This window comes from Aspergillus stella-maris (assembly GCF_047715825.1).
Source record: "Aspergillus stella-maris strain CBS 113639 unplaced genomic scaffold BDV14scaffold_2, whole genome shotgun sequence".
In the NCBI taxonomy this organism is placed as follows: Eukaryota; Fungi; Ascomycota; class Eurotiomycetes; order Eurotiales; family Aspergillaceae; genus Aspergillus; species Aspergillus stella-maris.
Genome location: NW_027396796.1, coordinates 702,727 through 722,538, shown reverse-complemented (window position 1 = coordinate 722,538; position 19,812 = coordinate 702,727). Strand labels below are relative to the sequence as shown.

The 19,812-nt window shown below is 51.5% G+C and overlaps 7 protein-coding genes across 7 annotated transcripts; 5 read left to right on the top strand and 2 right to left on the bottom strand.

Annotated features, from left to right (window-relative positions):
* Positions 1 to 46: 46 nt before the first annotated feature.
* Positions 47 to 2,117, bottom strand: BDV14DRAFT_44258 (Set1-mediated histone H3-K4 methylation subunit Swd1). The gene is made up of 5 exons (XM_073776779.1): positions 1,874 to 2,117; positions 1,759 to 1,820; positions 1,619 to 1,707; positions 1,423 to 1,563; positions 47 to 1,368 (listed from the first exon to the last, which is right to left on the bottom strand). Exons 1-5 carry the CDS (start codon positions 1,941 to 1,943, stop codon positions 300 to 302), a joined length of 1,431 nt encoding a protein of 476 aa, XP_073633433.1. The 5' UTR covers positions 1,944 to 2,117; the 3' UTR covers positions 47 to 299.
* A 208-nt stretch (positions 2,118 to 2,325) lies between these two features.
* BDV14DRAFT_163328 (DNA-directed RNA polymerase II subunit RPB1) lies at positions 2,326 to 8,757 on the top strand. The gene is made up of 5 exons (XM_073767021.1): positions 2,326 to 2,829; positions 2,892 to 3,048; positions 3,106 to 3,176; positions 3,237 to 8,104; positions 8,161 to 8,757. Exons 1-5 carry the CDS (start codon positions 2,701 to 2,703, stop codon positions 8,174 to 8,176), a joined length of 5,241 nt encoding a protein of 1,746 aa, XP_073633432.1. The 5' UTR covers positions 2,326 to 2,700; the 3' UTR covers positions 8,177 to 8,757.
* A 153-nt stretch (positions 8,758 to 8,910) lies between these two features.
* On the top strand, positions 8,911 to 11,850 carry BDV14DRAFT_163325 (ubiquitin ligase complex subunit HRD3). Its single transcript, XM_073767020.1, has 4 exons — positions 8,911 to 9,067; positions 9,133 to 9,255; positions 9,322 to 11,256; positions 11,310 to 11,850. The coding sequence occupies exons 1-4, from the start codon at positions 9,025 to 9,027 to the stop codon at positions 11,723 to 11,725; spliced, it is 2,517 nt and encodes an 838-aa protein (XP_073633431.1). The 5' UTR covers positions 8,911 to 9,024; the 3' UTR covers positions 11,726 to 11,850.
* A 111-nt stretch (positions 11,851 to 11,961) lies between these two features.
* Positions 11,962 to 13,181, top strand: BDV14DRAFT_44231 (putative DNA repair protein Dds20/Mei5). The gene is made up of 2 exons (XM_073776778.1): positions 11,962 to 12,781; positions 12,856 to 13,181. Exons 1-2 carry the CDS (start codon positions 12,032 to 12,034, stop codon positions 12,946 to 12,948), a joined length of 843 nt encoding a protein of 280 aa, XP_073633430.1. The 5' UTR covers positions 11,962 to 12,031; the 3' UTR covers positions 12,949 to 13,181.
* A 270-nt stretch (positions 13,182 to 13,451) lies between these two features.
* BDV14DRAFT_195154 (uncharacterized protein) lies at positions 13,452 to 14,396 on the top strand (the record flags this gene model as incomplete). The annotated part of the gene is made up of 3 exons (XM_073772107.1): positions 13,452 to 13,475; positions 13,527 to 14,301; positions 14,350 to 14,396. The coding sequence occupies 3 exons, from the start codon at positions 13,452 to 13,454 to the stop codon at positions 14,394 to 14,396; spliced, it is 846 nt and encodes a 281-aa protein (XP_073633429.1).
* A 439-nt stretch (positions 14,397 to 14,835) lies between these two features.
* On the top strand, positions 14,836 to 16,887 carry BDV14DRAFT_44209 (putative MFS allantoate transporter). Its single transcript, XM_073776777.1, has 4 exons — positions 14,836 to 15,262; positions 15,315 to 15,345; positions 15,402 to 15,686; positions 15,734 to 16,887. The coding sequence occupies exons 1-4, from the start codon at positions 15,071 to 15,073 to the stop codon at positions 16,759 to 16,761; spliced, it is 1,536 nt and encodes a 511-aa protein (XP_073633428.1). The 5' UTR covers positions 14,836 to 15,070; the 3' UTR covers positions 16,762 to 16,887.
* Positions 16,888 to 17,582: 695 nt separating this feature from the next.
* Positions 17,583 to 19,812, bottom strand: BDV14DRAFT_163321 (glycoside hydrolase family 1 protein). Its single transcript, XM_073767019.1, has 5 exons — positions 19,398 to 19,812; positions 19,146 to 19,337; positions 18,618 to 19,090; positions 17,982 to 18,567; positions 17,583 to 17,929 (listed from the first exon to the last, which is right to left on the bottom strand). The coding sequence occupies exons 1-5, from the start codon at positions 19,457 to 19,459 to the stop codon at positions 17,791 to 17,793; spliced, it is 1,452 nt and encodes a 483-aa protein (XP_073633427.1). The 5' UTR covers positions 19,460 to 19,812; the 3' UTR covers positions 17,583 to 17,790.

Below are 19,812 nucleotides of genomic sequence, written 5' to 3'. Positions count from 1 at the left end.
AGTAATAGAAGAATTAATTTCGAGAAGAAACTGACAACAAAAATGGGTTGAGATCTTATTCATCCATGTATTCTTTTTCTTGCCTAAACTCCGAATCCTGTCCAACCCCGTGTCACGGATCAAAGTACCCGTACCCGTGTACCTAAAATATACCTTACCACGCTGACAAGCAGGCTAACAAACCCGAACGCCAAAACAGACATGCTGATCAGCAATAGATTCAGCATTCATATAAAATCTATGTATACAATGCCACATGGGGTCATTTCCTCCCATCACATCCAGTTTATCGTCGGATCTCATCGTCTCCGCCCCTTCGCCCCTCTCGCACCGCCCCCATCTCCATTCCCAACTTTCTCCTTGTCCCTACCACCGGGACTCCGTCTCCTCATTGTCCCCGGTCCAACGGCGACAATGTCCTCTTCACTTTCACTATCCGAGATATCGAGCAACACTGGCATACGGAAGGACTCAATCTCGGTATCTTCGTCGCCGACGACACCGCTTTTGATCGGCTCGATGGTTAATACGTCGGGCTCTTCATCTTCCGCGTCGAGACGGCGCTGATGGATTTCTTCGGCGGGGTGGATGTCGAATTCGTCTTCGCGCTCAATGTAGTTCACGTTTTCTTCGACTTCGCCGAAGTCTGGGGCGAGCGCGGACCATTTCTGCGGCGTGACGATGGACCAGGTGTATATGCAGCCTGATTCCAGGCCGCATGCTACGACGAATGGGCGGTGCGGGTGCCATTCTACGACACCTAGTTCCTCGCGGGGCCCTTCGAGGATTTTGACGAGGGAGCCGTGCGAGCGTTCCCAGACGTAGATGTCTGGATTCATGAATGTGGATGCGGTGACGAATTCGCCGGTCGAGGAGAAGGCGACGTGGTTCCAGGAGAGGCGGTTGACGACGTCTTGGAACTTGTGCTCGACTGTGAGTTTTATGTTTTGGTGTTCGAGGGAGATGCCGAGTTGGGAGAGGTCGGGCATGAGGATTGTGCGGATCACGCGGTCGGAGGAGTTGATGAGGAGGTCGCGCCCGTTGCCGGCGAGGCGGAGGAGGATTATGACGCCTGTGCAGAGCTTTGTGGAGTGGATGGTTGTGCAGGTTTGGGTTTCGATGATGTTGATCCAGCCTTTGGAGGTTCCGGCTATGATGTGGTTTCCTAGCGCTGTGAAGATCGTTACGCACGTTGAGTGTTTGGCGTCTTGGGCGGCTTGTTTTGCTGCGACTGCTGGGTCGACTTCTTCGTCTTTGGAGGGGGCGGCGCGGAAGGGGGCGGAGGGGAGGATGCGCTTTATGGGTTTGGGGGAGGAGATGTCGACGAGGACTGGTTGTTCTTCGAAGAGGGAGGCGACGAACAAGAGGCTGCGCAGTGAGCAAAATTAGCGCATCGCCTTGAGAGCCGCGAGGAGGACGTACTGGTTGTAGGGATGTAGCTCCGCGATATATACAGGAGCCTCAAAACGGACTGTGCGTACCCTGGAACCATCCTTCAGGTCCCATAGAATGCACTTCCAATCCTGCGAGGAACTGAGGAGATAGCGACCGTCTCTAGACCAACTGTAGGTCACGCGAGTTGGTATGTCTTCATCTGTATTTGGAGTGTAAAGCAAACCTGAGCGATTGGATTTGCCTAACGTGGCCTTTCAGCTTGCGCGCAACTCCATTTGTCTCAACATCGAAAATAACCACTGTGCCATCCACCTGGTTGTGAAGTTAGTTTGAAGCAGGCTGAAGCTTGACGGTGAAACTAACTCGTCCGGAGGCTAAATAGTCACCCTTGCGATTGAAGCGCAGACATGTCGCATGCCCACTCCCTAGCCAGTAATCAGTATAATGGTAGGCGAAATAGTACTGAGCGATCGCATACTCAGTTTCTCTGATAACGTGTCTGGGTAGTCCTGAGCCAGGACAAAGGGATCCACAAGAGACAGATTCATGGCGCAAGGTGGCCTACGCCCTCTTCAAGCCGATAGGGCTTTGAAGATGGAAGTGAGAGAGATATGGTAGATCCCAGCCTAGAAAGAGGCCAGGAGCGAAGAGTGAGAGCTAACATTCAACGCCCTCAACGATCGCTGGCTGTCAAACTGGCTGGCGGCGGGGACAATTCCAGAAATACTGCTGGTTGAATGAAGGACTGCGACGGCGAGCGGTGAGAGACCTCTCTAAAAGACAGACGAAGGGATCCACTACCTTTGAGGTAATGCTTGCGCTCATTGGCCGGGATTCACTGATGAAAGCTGAGGTGACGGAGGTTTAGAGGGCCGCGCTAACACTAGGCTGCGGCTCAGAAAACTCGTCCCCGGCGCCGACTAACTTGACAACCAACGTCTCCCTTTCACCTCCCCGACACGCTGCTCGCCATCCCCCCAATCCACCACCACCCATCGCTTTTATCGCGATACCGTCCTACGAACTCGAGCATCGCGATCGCCGACCGTGATTACCTTCTTTTTCGCCCTTTTCGGAGCTTCGCAAGTCGTGGACAGGGTCCCAGGCGCCCTAGTGGCAAGGGCTGCCAGAGGCCTCATCCGGCCCTCTGCACGCATAATCTTTCGCTAATCGCTTGCTTTTGCTTGTATATCACGGAAAAAAGGACGCCAGAAGTTATTGTTTCGCGACTTCTAGCCTCATAATACTCTCACTTTCATCGACTGTTCGCTGTTATTCTGTCCCTTTTTTGCGTCATATTTCATCATGGCGAACGTCTACTTTCCCTACTCGAAGGCGCCTTTGCGCACGATCAAGGAGATCCAGTTTGGTCTCTTCTCTCCCGAGGAGATCAAGCGGATGAGTGTGGTGCATGTCGAATATCCAGAGACAATGGTCGGTCTTTGTTACCTTCTTTGTCCCTGCAGCCGCAGTCTTTCTAATGCAGACTAAAATAGGATGAACAACGACAACGCCCACGAACGAAGGGTCTCAACGATCCGCGCCTAGGTACCATCGACCGACAGTGGAACTGCGAAACTTGTGAGGAAGGCCAGAAGGAGTGCCCTGGACACTTCGGTCATATTGAACTTGCTACTCCGGTCTTTCACATCGGTAAGTGACCAGATTACATTCTGTATCGCCTTGTTTAATCGCTCTAACTGTTTATAGGCTTCTTGACGAAAATCAAGAAGTTGCTCGAGACGGTCTGCCACAATTGTGGAAAGATCAAAGCCAACACGGTTAGTCATCCCTTAAGGGATGGCAAATCCACATGGCACATCATGCTGACTTGAAACCAGTCCGATCCAAAGTTCTTAGAAGCCCTGCGGATTCGCGACCCGAAGCGACGATTTGACCACATCTGGCGACTTTCGAAGGATGTTTTGATTTGCGAAGCCGACCCACCTCCGGATGACGACGAGTATGGCAAAGAGAGCTCGAAGCCCCAGCGGCTCCACGGCGGATGCGGCAATGCGCAACCCACAGTTCGAAAGGAAGGTATCACGTTGGTTGGAACATGGAAGCCCTCGAAGAGTATGATGGACGAGATGGACATGCAACAGCCTGAGAAGAAAACTCTCACCCCTTCGATTGCCTTGAATGTCTTCCGCAACATTTCCCACGAAGAAGTTCGCATCATGGGTCTGAGCAATGATTATGCGCGTCCTGAGTGGATGGTTCTCACTGTTCTGCCCGTCCCGCCTCCTCCTGTTCGCCCTAGTGTGCTTGTCGGTGGTAGCACTTCTGGCCAGCGTGGTGAGGATGATTTGACCTATAAACTGGCTGAAATCGTCCGAGCGAACCAAAACGTCCAGCGCTGCGAGCAGGAAGGTGCTCCGGAGCACGTCGTCCGCGAGTTCGAGTCCCTGCTGCAGTACCACATTGCTACATACATGGACAATGATATCGCAGGTCAGCCGAAGGCGATGCAAAAATCGAACAGACCTGTCAAGGCCATTCGAAGTCGTCTTAAGGGTAAGGAGGGTCGTCTACGACAAAATTTGATGGGAAAACGTGTGGACTTCTCAGCGCGTACTGTGATCACTGGTGATCCTAATTTGTCGCTTGATGAAGTCGGTGTCCCCAAGAGTATTGCTCGTACATTGACTTACCCCGAGGTTGTCACTCCATACAACATTGAGAAGCTGCAGCAGCTTGTTATGAACGGTCCCAACGAACATCCTGGCGCTCGGTACATTGTCAGGGACAATGGTGAGCGTATCGATCTTCGACATGCCAAGCGGGCAGGCGGGCAACAACTGTTATATGGATGGAAGGTTGAGCGACACGTCATGGATGGAGACGTTATTTTGTTCAACCGACAACCATCACTTCACAAGGAATCCATGATGGGACATCGTGTCCGTGTTATGCCTTACTCGACCTTTAGGCTCAACCTTTCCGTCACCAGTCCGTATAATGCTGATTTTGACGGTGACGAAATGAATTTGCACGTTCCTCAAAGCGAGGAGTCTCGTGCTGAACTCAGTGAGCTTGCACTGGTGCCGACGAACATCGTTTCTCCCCAGCGAAACGGTCCACTTATGGGTATCGTGCAGGACACTCTCTGCGGTATTTACAAGATATGTCGTCGTGATGTGTTCTTGTCCAAGGAGCAAGTGATGAACATTATGATGTGGGTTCCGGATTGGGATGGTGTGATTCCTCCGCCTGCGATCCTGAAGCCTAGGCCCAGGTGGACAGGCAAGCAGATGATCAGTATGGCGCTTCCATCCGGTCTCAATCTTATGCGTACCGACGGTAAAGGACGTATGACCTCGGCCGAGAAGTTCTCACCTTTGAATGACGAGAATTGCCTTATCCAAGGCGGACAGTTGTTGTATGGTATGTTCACCAAGAAGGTCGTCGGTGCTAGTGGTGGTGGTGTTATTCACATCATCTTCAACGAGTACGGGCCCGATACTGCTGTGGGATTCTTCAATGGTGCTCAAGCCATTGTCGGATACTGGTTACTCCACAATGGATTCAGTATTGGTATTGGTGATACGATACCTGACGAGAAGACCATCCAGGCGATTGAGGCTTGTGTTCGTGAGCGAAAGACGGAAGTCCAGGAGATTACTGCCGATGCGACCCAGAACAGGCTTGAGGCTCTTCCTGGTATGAACGTCCGTGAGACTTTCGAGAGTAAGGTTTCTCGTGCCTTGAACAACGCCCGTGATGAAGCTGGTACTGCCACCGAAAAGAGTTTGAAGGACTTGAACAACGCTGTCCAAATGGCTCGTTCTGGATCTAAGGGCTCGACAATCAACATCTCGCAGATGACTGCTGTCGTGGGTCAACAATCAGTCGAAGGAAAACGTATTCCTTTCGGTTTTAAGTACCGCACTCTGCCGCACTTTACGAAGGATGATTACTCCCCCGAATCCAGGGGTTTCGTCGAGAACTCATATCTTCGTGGTTTGACGCCTACAGAATTCTTCTTCCACGCCATGGCTGGTCGTGAGGGTCTTATTGATACAGCTGTCAAGACTGCCGAAACCGGTTACATTCAACGTAAACTGGTCAAGGCCCTGGAAGAAGTTATGGTCAAGTATGATGGTACTGTCCGTAATTCGCTGGGTGATATTATTCAATTCATCTACGGAGAAGATGGTCTTGATGGCGCCCACATTGAGCATCAGAACGTTGATATCATCAAGTGCTCCGACGACGAGTTCAAGAAGCGGTTCCGCATCGATCTCATGGACCCAGAGTTAAGCCTCGGTCCCGAGGTCTTGGAGCAGGCCAACGAGATTGCTGGTGATGTTGAAGTGCAGCGATACCTTGATGAAGAGTGGGAGGCTCTGCAAAAGGATCGAGCCTTCCTCCGAAGTGTTGCTAAAGGAGACGATGAGTCGATGCCGCTCCCCATCAACATTCAGCGAATCCTTGAAATTGCTCGAACTACTTTCAGAATTCGCGAGGGAACAATCAGCGATTTGCACCCTGCGGAAGTCGTTCCTCAAGTTCAGTCTCTCCTCGACAGGTTGCTGGTTGTGCGTGGTAACGATCCTATCTCACAGGAGGCCCAGGAGAGTGCCACTCTGCTCTTCAAGGCCCAACTTCGGAGTCGCCTAGCGTTCCGCAGGCTGGTCACGCAGTACTCTATGAACAAGCTGGCCTTCCAACACGTTCTTGGAGCCATTGAGTCTCGCTTCGCTAAGGCGGCCGCCGCTCCTGGTGAGATGGTCGGTGTTTTGGCTGCGCAGTCTATTGGTGAACCCGCCACTCAGATGACATTGAACACATTCCATTTTGCTGGTGTGTCGTCCAAGAACGTTACTCTTGGTGTGCCTCGTCTCAAGGAAATCCTTAACGTGGCAACCAACATCAAGACTCCATCCATGACTGTTTACCAAGATCCTGCGAGGACTCATGACAAGGAGGGAGCCAAACAGCTTCGAAGCGCTGTTGAACACACAAACCTCAAGTCAATCACTGAAGCCACTGAGATCTACTACGATCCAGACATTCAGACGACTGTCATCGAGAACGATCGTGATATGGTCGAGTCTTACTTCATCATTCCGGAAGATGTCACGGATGATTCCTCCCGCCAATCCAAGTGGCTGCTTCGTATCATCTTGAGCCGTCCGAAATTGCTCGATAAGGGTCTCACGGTTCAAGATGTTGCTAGTAAGATCAAGCAGGCTTATCCCAAGGATATTGCCGTTATCTTCAGTGACAACAACGCAGATGAGCAGGTTATCCGTATCCGTCAAATCCAGGATTACAAGGATGATGATGATGATGACGATATCGAGTACGATGTTACATTGAAGAAGTTGGAGCAGCATCTCCTCGAAACCCTCACTCTTCGTGGTGTTCCTGGTGTTGAACGTGCTTTCATCAACGAAAAGTCCAAGGTCCGAGTATTGGACAATGGAGAGCTGTTCTCCAGCAAGTCAGACCCGCTTTGCAAGGAGTGGGTGTTGGAAACAAGCGGTTCTGCTCTTGGAGAGGTTCTGGCAATTCCAGGTGTTGATGCTAGCCGCACCTACTCGAATCAGTTCATTGAGGTGTTCGAGGTGTTTGGTATTGAGGCTGCCCGTGCGGCTGTCCTTCGCGAAATTACGGCAGTGTTGGCTTTTGATGGTTCCTACGTCAACCAGCGTCACTTGGCTCTTTTGGTTGATGTGATGACTGTTCGAGGTTACCTAACTCCCGTTACCCGTCATGGTATCAACCGTGCCGATAACGGTGCGCTCATGCGTTGTTCTTTCGAAGAGACTGTTGAGATTCTGCTTGAAGCTGCTGCCTTTGGTGAGCTTGACGACTGCCGTGGTGTGTCTGAGAACTTGATTCTTGGACAGATGGCGCCCGCTGGTACTGGAGAGTTCGATGTCTACCTTGACCAGAACATGCTCAACACTGTTGTCTCAAACAACGCTCGCTACGGTGTCATGGGGGCCTTGGGTGCAAAGGATGCCATCATTTCCGACGGCGCTGCTACACAGTACGATACTGGCTCGCCTATGCAGGAGAATGCCTACATCGGCACCCCCGACCCCGACTCGAACTTCTCTCCCATTCGTCAAGCAGGCGCGGAGACTCCTGGTGGCTTCACCGAGTACCAGCCCTCGAGCGCTTTTGGTGGTGGGTTCAGCCCTGCTGCCACCAGCCCGGCAGGCTACTCTCCCAGCAGTCCTTTCAGTGCGAACCCAACATCTCCTGGATACTCTCCTACCTCCAGCTACTCGCCCACGTCTCCTGGTATGGGTATAACGAGTCCACGATTCATGACGTCCCCTGGCTTTTCTCCCGCAAGCCCGTCATTCGCACCAACCTCGCCGGCTTACTCGCCTACTTCACCAGCATATGGGCAGGCTTCGCCGACGTCGCCTTCGTACTCTCCAACCTCGCCTGGATTCTCGCCGACGTCGCCCAACTACAGTCCTACGTCACCGAGCTTCAGTCCCGCTTCGCCAGCCTTCAGCCCGACCTCGCCAAGCTACAGCCCTACCAGCCCGGCTATTGGTGGTGCGCGGCACTTGTCTCCTACCTCACCTACTTCTCCGAAATACACACCTACGTCTCCTGGATGGTCTCCTACAAGCCCGCAGACATACTCTCCTACATCCCCCAATTTTGCCGGCTCGCCGACTTCGCCTGGAGGCCCAACATCCCCTGGCTACAGCCCGACGTCGCCGGCTTTTAGCCCTACGTGAGTCCACCCAACAATAATAACCAAGCTTGATCCCATTTACTGACAGTATCTAGGTCACCTCGCCAATGAAATCGGATCATATACTAGTGGTCTCTTCTTGGCTTTCGTTGTATTCTTGTACTATTACTTTTCGCATTCAAGTCCCCCTGAAACAAGAAAAGAAAACATCTTGCATCCTCGCTGCGGAACTGGTTGGTTATATCTTTTGCAGTACGGGCATCTTTAGCCCTTCGTCGACTTCGTTACTTCATTTGCTTCCCTTCTTTAATGCCTGTGATTCATATCACGCTCAACCTCTGCCGTTTGTCGAGCTTTATTCCTAGCCTCCGAACCAGCCCCCTGAGATTGCGAACATATTCCAATGGGCTGGTGATGTGTTACGTTGTTTCTTCCCGTTTTATTTTGTTATGGCGAGCGAATTCTTAGATCCGAAGACATTGGGGCTCTTATCAGCCGCCTCATGCGGTCTGACTTGCAGAGATGCAATGGCTCCATCTGCTTTTTTTTATTGGTTTGCATGGGGAAGAGACTGTTATAATGCGTGCGACTGGAGTTTTCTTTTACCTGTACACATTTTAGAGAAGACAGTCCTGGGTCGAAGGAAGGGACAAAATCTGTTAAAAAACATGAAAATAAAAGATCTTTGAGACATCCACATTCATAATGTAAAGAGTAGTCCTCATCGTTTTATCGACTAGTTGTAGATAAGCATCATGTGCTGCCAAGAAATCGGGGAAATGAAGCTCCGCAACGCCAGGTGGCCCGAGTGGTCGAGTCGTTGTGAATCGACGAGCAGCTCCGGTGTCCAGAACGGCTCTGGCTGACATTCGTCTTTATATTGTCGTCATTGGACTGGTCTTGGGAGACTTCGCCATGCGTGTCTCCTTGACCGTCTCTCTCAAGTTCTCTCAAGCAAGATGAAGAACCTCTGGTTATGGCGTCTACTGCCTCTACTGCTTTGTGAGTGCCCGCAACTGGATCGGCGAATGATGCGCGAAGACGCCTGCTTACAATTGTTTCTCTAGTTTTCCTGCGTACACTTGCTGTCGAAGCCAATGGAGTCTCCGATGAGCAGTACCCTCTTACAGATGTTGCTCAACATCCACCTCATTCCTCTGGTGATACGTCTCAACATGAACTCCCGAATGGTAAACGACTACCAGACTTGATGTTGCATACCCGGTATCCATGATACTAACATGCAGATCCTCTAGAGCACGTCGAACATGCCCTGAAAACCCTCCGCGAGGCTAAGATTTCAGTCATCACACCCACTAGCAAACCATCCGGCATTCTCGGCTACACCTGGTACTATGCGCAAGAAGCATTCCGTATACTGTTCTTGAACGCCCCCTCATCAGGAAGCAGCGCGCGAAAGAAGGTCCACCCAAGCATCGCCAAAGCAGTCGACGAACTTACGATCGCAGCGCTCGAAGACCAAGATGCCGACGCGATGTTCCTGCTCGCCGAGATGAACTTCTACGGCAACTTCTCGCACCCGCAGGACTTCAAACAGGCGTTCCAATGGTACGAAAATCTTGCTTCATGGCACGGAAATAGCACGGCGCAGTATATGCTTGGTTTCATGTACGCTACGGGTATTGGGGGTGCTGTTGGAAGAGACCAGGCGAAGGCTTTACTTTACCATACTTTTGCTGCGGAGGGCGGGAATACTAGGTCGGAGATGACTCTTGCTTATCGCAATCATGCTGGTATTGGCGCGCCGAGGGATTGCGATGAGGCAACCTATTACTACAAGCAAGTGGCGGATAAGGCTATTGAGTACTACCGATCTGGCCCGCCTGGTGGTCATAGCATGATTCGAGAGTCATACCGATGGGCCGATGAAGAAGGCGGTGTTTACGGCGAGGGTGCCAGTGTTTCCAGCTCTGGACCGAATGCGCTGCGTGATGGCTCGGGTTCCAGCGAAGCTAGTCTGGAGGATATTCTCGAATACCTGGATCTCATGTCACGGAAGGGTGAGGTGAAGGCGACGTTCAGCCTTGGCAAAATGCACTATGAAGGCACCCGAGGACTTCCCAGAAACTACAAGAAAGCAATGAGGTACTTCAAGCAAGTGACAAAGCGATACTGGAACAAGGATGGTTCACTCAACCCGAACCACCCCAGTGGGATTGAGAAACTAGCATCCAAAGCGGCCGGACACATTGGTCTGATGTTCTTACGCGGTGAAGGCGTGGAGCAAAGCTTTGAAACCGCTTATACGTGGTTCAAGCTCGGTTTGGCCAATGGTGATGCACTTTGCCAACATTCGATCGGTCTTATGTACCTGCATGGCTATGGACTACAACAAGATGCCTTCAAGGCCTCTTCCTACTTCAAGCCGGCGGCCGATCAGGATTTCCCGACTTCGCAAACCCGGCTAGGTGCTCTGTTCCTTGATCAAGGAGATGTCGCCACAGCTACCAAGTACTTTGACTTGGCTGCCCGCTGGGGCTCGATGGAGGCATTCTACTACCTAGCAGAATTGTCGAACAACGGTGTTGGCAGGAAGAGGCATTGCGGGCTTGCCGCGTCTTACTACAAAATGGTCGCGGAGAAGGCTGAAATCTTCCACTCCTCATTTACCGAGGCCAATGCCGCTTATGAAGCCGGTGACAATGATCGGGCCTTCATCCCGATGCTCATGGCCGCAGAGCAGGGCTACGAGCATGCTCAAGCTAATGTGGCATATATTCTGGATGAGCAGCGCTCTCTACTGCCATTGGACAAACTTCTTCCTGGAATGAGGAAGCCTCGATCATCTTTACTTCGAAACGCCGCTTTAGCACTTATCCAGTGGACGCGCTCAGCCAAACAAGCGAATGTTGACTCCTTGCTGAAAATGGGCGACTATTACCTGAGTGGACTGGGAAGCGCCACGGACTCGGAGAAAGCTTCGACTTGTTATCACACCGCTGCTGAGGCTCACTGGAGTGCGCAAGCCTACTGGAATCTCGGTTGGATGCATGAGAATGGCGTCGCTGTCGACCAGGACTTCCACATGGCGAAGAGATACTATGATCTTGCTTTGGAGACGAGCAGCGAGGCGTACTTGCCTGTGAAGCTGAGTCTTCTAAAACTAAGGGCACGAAGCTGGTGGAACCAGCTCACGAACGGCAAGGTTAGGTCTATTCGTGAAGATGAGGGTATGTACACGCTTGATTGTTGTAGCTTTCAGAATTTCCGCTAACGTTACCAGAACCCAAACCCCGCCGCACCTTCAGCGAATGGATCGCCACATTCATCGAAAACAACGAAGAAGAAGAAGCAAACTACGCTGCACAACTATACAAGCAAGCCGAAGAAGAGGAAGAAGAGTTCATGGCCTCGAGCGGAGACCACCATCGTCTCGATGACCACGAAGACGGCTACTACGACGATCTGGAACTCGACATTGACGAGAGTGTCCTTGAGGGCCTGATCATTCTGTCCCTAGCCGCGACCCTTATGGTCCTGGTGTACTTGCGGCAGCAGAGAAATAACCGCCAAAGAGGCAACGAGAACCAGAACGGGAATGGAGCTGCGCAGGCTAATGGGAATGGAAACCGGGGCTTCTTTCCTCGTCCCGCGGACCCTGAGTTTGCGCAGTGGGTTGCTGGTGGGGTTGGGCATTAGCGATAGCACTTTTTTGTCTTTTTATACTGTATATGAGCGTATACTTTGATTTCAAGCTACATTTTAGGATCGGAATCAATGTTTCTTCTGAGTGACTGTACAGTACCTAGGTACCTACCTCCCAGGTAACGACTCGAGCTAGAACGTCACTGTGTCTGAACTTATCTTATCGATAAGCTGCTCTATCTCCGCAGTTATGCTCCCTCGCGACATCAACAATTTCCATTCATCATCCACTTTCTCATACCACCAATAATCAATACTTAATCATGTAAATCGTCGAATCCTACCGCACTCTAATCGAAAATGTCTTTCAACACACCCAATGGCAAACGCCGCCGCCTCGAACAAGCATCATCCGCACTCTCCAAGCCATTCAAGTCACCCCTCCGCAGAGACACGCCTGCACCTGCAGTGAAACAGGAAGCTTCATCGCCGAGCCTCGACAAACTAGCCACAGCTAAATCCTCTCAGCAGTCTGAGATACCATCCAGTACAAGAGAGAGTTCCTACTCCTCCGCAGCTACGTCCCGCTCTGCACTCTCCCTCCCAACACCACCACCAACACGCAAGCGAACACTGCTCGGCGTCGGACGGCCAATACCTTCACGACCATCCGCAACAGCAGACCCCGAAATAACCGCTCTTCAAAAACAACAAAGGGAATTACAATCCCGCCTCTCAACTTTCCGCTCCGAACTAGACACAGTTCAACAAGCCCTAAGAATTGAATCCTCGAATAGACACGAGGAACTTGAAACCCTAATCAGCAAATGGAAAAAAGTCAGTCAAGATGCCGCGGAGGATGTCTTTACCGGTGCACAGGAACGGATGTCGCGCATGGGCGGTGTTAAAGCCTGGCGGGAGAAAATGAAGAGTGATGATACGAGGTGGGGGCAGGAGGAGATGGAGAGTTGGTTTGGGAATGTGGATGGGAGAGATTTGGAGTTTGATCAGGATGAGATTCGGTTGAGGAGGGAGGAGGTTAGGCAGGAGATGGAGAGAGCGCGGGAGAAGAATGGGAGGGAGGAAGAGGAGGCTGAGGCTGAGTCTGAGGTTTGTTTGATGATTTCGATTTTCTCTACCTTGTTCTTGACTGGTGACATATGCTAATTTGTATGGGTCTGCAGGAGTTCACTATGGATATGATGCTCAAGACACTGAATATCGAGCTCGCGACTGTCGGATATGATAAGGATGGACAGAGATGGATCAAGGAATGAGTGTTTCGATTGCTGCTGTGATGATCGTTTTATGTCATTATAATATATCTATATACCCATGTACTAATGATTTCTGTTTTACGTTCCTGGGAAGTTGCCTCTTGAGGTTGGGTTCAACGGCAGGTGTACATTTCTCTCTGCGTTGCTCTTTCCCAACCATTGACATTTTTTCACCACGGATGAGGTCAGCTCGTCCACAGAGCCTCACCGCGACCATGAACAAGACTCAAAGGTAATATTATGTTTAACAGTTCAAAAATTGCTCGAAATAGCATCTACTTCCATGCTCAGCCACTCATACGAGGCGCAGGCACGCTAAAAATGGGGCTTAATCCACCTGACATCTTAATACTTCATCAACGCGATATGAGCTATTTTTTTTTTCTTCTTCCGCAGTCCAAAGAACAAATCCTTGTTCTCTTTTGACGTGTTTTGAAGCTTTGCAAACAGATAGTCCATTGCGTTCCGTGCAGAGTTTAATTTCAACAGCTCAGTCGAGCAAAATGGCTACCCAAGTGCCGAACGCAGTATGGCCTCCAATCCCAGTCCAAAATCCTCTAACTGACAATACCAGACAGAAGATGCAAGGCAGACCAACAATCCACCTATTCAAGACCCAGTCCATCTACAATGGCACGAGGCAATGCCGAGAAACCACTAGCTCAATCGGAATGTCACTATTTGGACTCTTCCACGGCTCGTTCCAAAGACCCGTAAGGCCCTACTGTATCCGCGGAGCGACTCCCCCGGGGTACAAGATCGAAACAGGCACGAGCAGCGGCTTCGGGTTCTCGGTGTCTGTGCGAAGAGCAGTCGTTCCAGAAGTCGGACCTTATGTCGTGGTCGGCGTCATGGGCCGAGAGGGCAGTATCCCCAAGGAGATCAAAATGGGGATCGAACGGCACGGCGACCTCTTTCGGCAGATTCGCAAGGCGCAGTGGACTCTGAGACCATTTTTGAGAAGATGGCTTTCGCTTAAGACGGTGGTCGGTTTCGGACTCTACGAGTGCCACCCTGACCAGAACAGACACTCCATACCGGATATCGGGCGCGAGACAGAGCGCACGCTAATCCAGCTGTTCTGGGACTACAAGACTTCGAACTATGATATCGACGACCACTGGTTGTCATGGGTCGATTCGCAGCTTAACCGACGCGATAAAAAATATGCTCTGCGGTTAATCCTCCGATGGTCAGCCACGAGGTTCGTTATTTGGGGTGTTACCCCGTTACTGCTCAGTCTTGCGATCGGGTTCTGGTATATGTATAAGCCTCATGCAGGCGATGCGGATCCGGTTGCGATCGTGCAGACTGCTTGGACTTTGTCGTCTTATATTGTTACTGCTGCGGCGCGTGAGTATCTTCGTTAGCAGGGCTATTTGCAAAGCTAACGGGTTCTAGTGGCTATTGGTATTCTTGCTGCCGTTACACAGATTGGGGATGTTTAGTTTGAGCTTGACAGGGCTCCAAGGCTCAGGGACATCACGGTGAGCTAGTTGATTGGACTATAAACGCCAAATGACCCAAAGCAGCCGGGAAACATAATGAATGACGTCGAGATTTTCGATCTCGATATAGGAAATCGCGGTGGACTTAGCAATACTTGGTTCATCGGATGCTCCGATTCCTCCAAGACGGCTATCAATGGCATAGACAACCTCCCCACTTTTGATAGTCGCACGAGAGAAGCTGACAGAGGGGGCTACTTACATTTTACGAATTATAAGCCTGCTGAGCTCCCCCAGCTACTCCAAGTGGAGTGTGCATCCAGCGGGTGGTTCCATGAACTACTCCAGAGAGTTGGAGTCGACCAACAAACGACAAATTCATTGGCCAAAAGACAACGAGGTCAAAGATAATCTTGATAAATGCAAGCGCCACCCTCTGCGATAAAAGCGGCGAGATTGCAGCAATGATTGACAGCCAAGAGATAACCAGCTCATAGATAACGCGCCTTCCTTATACATCCCTCTATCAGTTGCCCGTTGATAAGGTCCTTGCTTTGCGCGCATGGTCGACATGACGGTATAAATACCAGCTTTCCTAACATAATTGTTCGCAGGAAGTACTCGCCTTCAATACCCGGCTCTCTTGGCTTGATTTCGTCAACTGTTGCGACACAATGGCCGACATCAAGGACATGAAGGTCGAGGCGAGGAATGAGCCCGCCACAGAGAAAAATGAGCTCGCTACTGGAGAAGTCCAAGATATCGGTGCCCAGCTTTTTGCTGAAGCAGAGCGAATATCGCCCGAGGAACTAGAGATCGAAGGTGCTGAAGTGCGCAAGATTCTTGACAGGCGGGTCATGCCTATAGTACGCTATCTCTACTTCCATCGGGAATGATCTCAACTGACGGGATGGCCAGATCTATTTGACATACTGTGTGCAATTCTTAGGTGAGCTTGGAACCCATTACCTATATTATGGAGCTTGTTGACTAACAACCCGATAGACAAGCTCTCGCTGAACTATGCATCCGCTTATACATTAATTCCCGACCTCGGCCTAGAAGGCCAAAGGTACTCATGGGTTGCGGCCATCTTCAACTTTGGATACCTCGCATTCGCCATCCCATCAGCTCTTCTCATCCAGCGACTGCCGCTCGCCAAGTATATGGGAACTGTGCTCATTATCTGGGCTGGATTGGTGATTGCCCACGTTGGCGCGAAGAACTACGCCGGAATGCTTGTCTTGAGATTTATCCTGGGCATGGCTGAAGCAGGTGTCAGTCCTTGCAGTACGTTCAGCACCTCTATCTCATTCTTACTACGCTAATAAGAGTAGTGATGAGCTTCACATCCATGTTCTACAAACGCTCCGAGCAACCCCTCCGCATGGCAATCTGGCTCTCCGCAAATGGAATGGCAACAATGGTCGGAGCCCTACTCGGCTTTGGTCTCGGTCACGTTCACAACACCTCCCTACACAGCTGGCAACTTATCTTCCTTGTCATCGGCCTCCTGAACCTCGTAACAGGCTTTCTCTTCCTCTGGCTGATTCCCGACTCCCCCGCCTCCGCCAAATTTCTCACCCACCGCCAACGTATCGTCGCTGTCCAGCGTGTATCGGAGAACATGATCGGTGTCAAGACGAAACAGTATAAGTTTAAGCAGGCGTATGAACTCCTGTACGACGTCAAGGTCCACTGTGTCTTCCTTATGGGAATCGCCTGCGGCGTGATCAACGGCGGAGTTTCGAACTTCTCATCCTCCTTGATCAAAGGATACGGCTTCTCAGGAATCTACGCTACGCTCCTCCAACTCCCCACCGGTGCCATTGAGGCCGTCGTCGTACCAATTTGCGGTCTTATATCTACATACGTCCGCGACTCCCGCTGCATCGTCCTCGCAGTTGTTTGCCTGATCCCTTTCGGCGGACTACTAGGCATCCGCTTCACAGACATCGATCACCGCTGGACACTCGTCGGCTGCACATGGCTGCAGTACATCATCGGAGCGCCAGTGATCGTCTCCTGGAACATTCTCTCCACAAATGTAGCAGGTCACACGAAGCGCTCCATCGCAAACGGAATTTGGTTCACCGTCTATGCAGGCGGGAATGTTGCCGGCAGTAACATCTTCTTCTCACGCGAGGCACCGCGGTACTACTCTGCTTTGACAGGGCTGCTGGTTTGTTACGCGGGAATGATTATTGCGGCCGGCGTGGCTTACTTCGCTATGAAGATTGAGAATGTCAGGCGGGAGCGGAAGATGAGTGTTGATGAGAGCGTGAATAGGCAGGAGTTGGCTGTGTTGGACGGGTTCAAGGATATGACGGATATGGAGTCGAAGCACTTCAGATATGCGCTCTGATGGCCGCGCCATATTTCGAGAATTGCTACAGACATGACTTCTTTGATAGTGATGGATGGATAGATGTTGCATATTAGCGAGCTACCTTTAGCATACAGCTTACTCTCGATAATAGAACAGATTCACGAAGGTCAACTTCAAGAAGCCGCTCCGCCCTTGAAATAGCAGGCGCGACCCCGTGTAGGTGCCCGAGGCCCATCGTTCCTTCCCAACGTTTGATCCATACTCACAGGGAAGGCACGAGTCCGTCTCGTCGCACCTTCCCTCGCTGTGCTTCAGCCCTTACACACACAGAATGCAGGTGCGACCCACGCTCCTTCCATCTAACGATGACTGCACGGTGCACCGTCGTGACTTCCTTAAAATGATCATATACTCGCAAGGAAGGCACGACGTCCATTGCTCCTTCCTCGGTTGCGAGAATTACTCCATCCAATTAGGCAGGCGGGACCTAGCCCTCGCCCATTGCTCCTTCCTAGATGAAATCCAGCCTCGTAGGGAAGGCACGAGTCCATCGCTCCTTCCATGACCGAGAAATTCACAGCGCTTGAGAAGACAGGTGCGACCTGATGAGGTCCATCGTTCCTTCCTTATGTTGCGCCCGTACTCAGAGGGAAGGTACGAGTCCTTCGCGCCTTCCTTCGGTGCGCTGTGTGCCCTCCACCATAAAAGGCAAGTGCGACCATATTCATCGCACCTTCCCTCCTGAGTTCTTACTTCAAGGAAGGTGCGATGATGTCCCGTCCTCTGAGGAAGGTACTAGATGGTTGCTCCTACGGTGTGCGCTGGTCCGGGCACCTGCAGGTGGACGCACCTTCCCAATGTGGCATTCTTAGCAACTTCAGGCGCACAGCGTCCTCGCCCTGAGCTACCTTGCAGCTTATGGGCTGTTGAAGCGCGGTTCCCCAAGAATTGGTCCGAAATCTTATGCTGAATATGGTATGAGGTGTAGAAACAGAACAATCATTCATTCATAATATATGCCTAGCCAATCTAGATGGTACTAATTCAAAACAGATACATCCGACTCTACGCCTTCTCGATGTACTTCGCGAAGATTTCCGGCATGGCCTTCGCGCTCGACTTGGGGTACCTCTTCTGGTCGTTTTCATAGTCGACAAATGTTACGCCGAAGCGGGTCTCGTAGCCTTCGGCCCATTCAAAGTTGCTAGTGATGTCAGTAATGTTCTTCTGCAAATAGGGAAAGGACAAGGACTCACTCCATCAGACTCCAAGCCATGTACGCCCTAACATTGACGTTGTCGTGTGTGTAAGCCTCCGCCATGGCCTTGACATAGTCCTCGAAGTACTTCACTCGGAAGTCGTCCTTCAACAACTGCTCAAGAGGCAAGTCGTTCTCGCCCTTGAGACTAGTTCCGTTCTCAGTGACATAGATCTTCGGTCGTCCGTACCGGTCACTGAGCCATTTCAGGAGCTTGCGGAATCCGATAGCGGATGGCCTCAGCCAAGGCGACTGTGTCTCGGGCCCAACCCATTCGCCAGCCTTGTTCTGGAGGAGGAGCTCGAGGTTGCCCGCAATATCTGTGGGGTCTGGCTCGCCTGTCTTCGCGCGGATATAGTTCGCACAGTAGTGGTTCATGCCGTAGAAGTCGTTGCTTCCCTGAACAAGGGCGATATCTTCAGGTGTCCATTCTGGAAGACGGTCGCCCAGCTGCTTAACCATGCTTTCAGGATAGTGACCGAAGTAGATGGGGTCCGCAAACCAGGAGATGGCAAATTCTATCTTGCGGGGAGCTGCTTCAACGTCCGCAGGGTTCTCGGGGTCCCAGGGCTCGGCCCAGTCGCCTTGTCTTGTTAGATTCTAATCGTAGAATGCGGATGAAGACATGACCTACCATTAAGAGTAATACCGATTTCACCACCCTCACGCCCCTTAAACTCCTCCCGGTAAATCTTAACAGCCGTACCATGTGCAACAAGAAGGTTATGCCCGACAATCCAAGGTTCCGTGGAGCCGTCTCCCTCAGGGTTTCGTTCGCGATTACTGGTCCTACCAGGCGCGAACTGGCCAACGTTGTAGCCAAGAACACTGCTGCACCATGGCTCATTGAAGGTAATCCAGTATTTAACCTTCGGGCTCAGAGCCTCAAAAATGACACGAGCGTAACGGGCGTAGTCGGCGACGAATTCCTCTTTGTTCAGCAAGCCGCCATACCGCTTGTCTAGCTCGTCGGGGAGATCCCAGTGGAAGAGGGTTACTAGTGGTGTGATACCAGCAGCTAGTAAGTCGTCGACGAATCTGACGTAGAATTGAAGCCCTTTCTCGTTGACTGGGTCATTACGGCCTCCGAGGGGAATGACGCGGGACCTGAAGGTGACAATAAATCAGAGTTGGTTTGTTGCTGAGAGTGAACAACACTCACCAGGAGATGGAGAAGCGATAAGCCTGGGACTTGCACTCTTTCAAAAGCTCAATGTCTTCATGAGTACGGTGGTATGAATCGCAAGCAACGTCACCGTTGGCTCCGCCAGCAATCTTGCCGGGTTTCTTGCAGAAGGTATCCCAGATTGAGGGACCACGACCGTCTTCGTCGACCGCGCCTTCAATTTGGTAGCTATGAGAAGAAGAAGCTCAGGTCAATCAAATGTCTAATCTCAAAATAAGGGCAAATTACCTGGCAGTCGCGAATCCCCAAACGAAGTCGGCAGGGAGGTGTGGGGGATCAACAGAACCCATGACGTCGTCACTGTCGCGAATGTTGAGAGTCCGGACAACAATGGCTGCGAGGACAAACAAAAAAGAAGAAGTTGAAGCGCACCGGCGATGGAGACCAGATCTAAAAAGGTCCCGAAGCACGGGAATATTTAAATCCTCGCAGATCCATCTTGCTTTCCCCGTCGGTCAAGGAGCCCCCGAGTCCTGGGTTCCGCATAGTAGACGGCGGAGGCGCCGAACTGCATCGGGCGGCGGGAGGTGAAACACAACTGCTGATCTGTTGGAAACACGCGAGGATGGCCAGACGAGGCTCTGGGCCAACTAGATCGTGTGCCTGGCGAGGCCTAGAAACTTGGGCTGTGGCGGCTGGACGG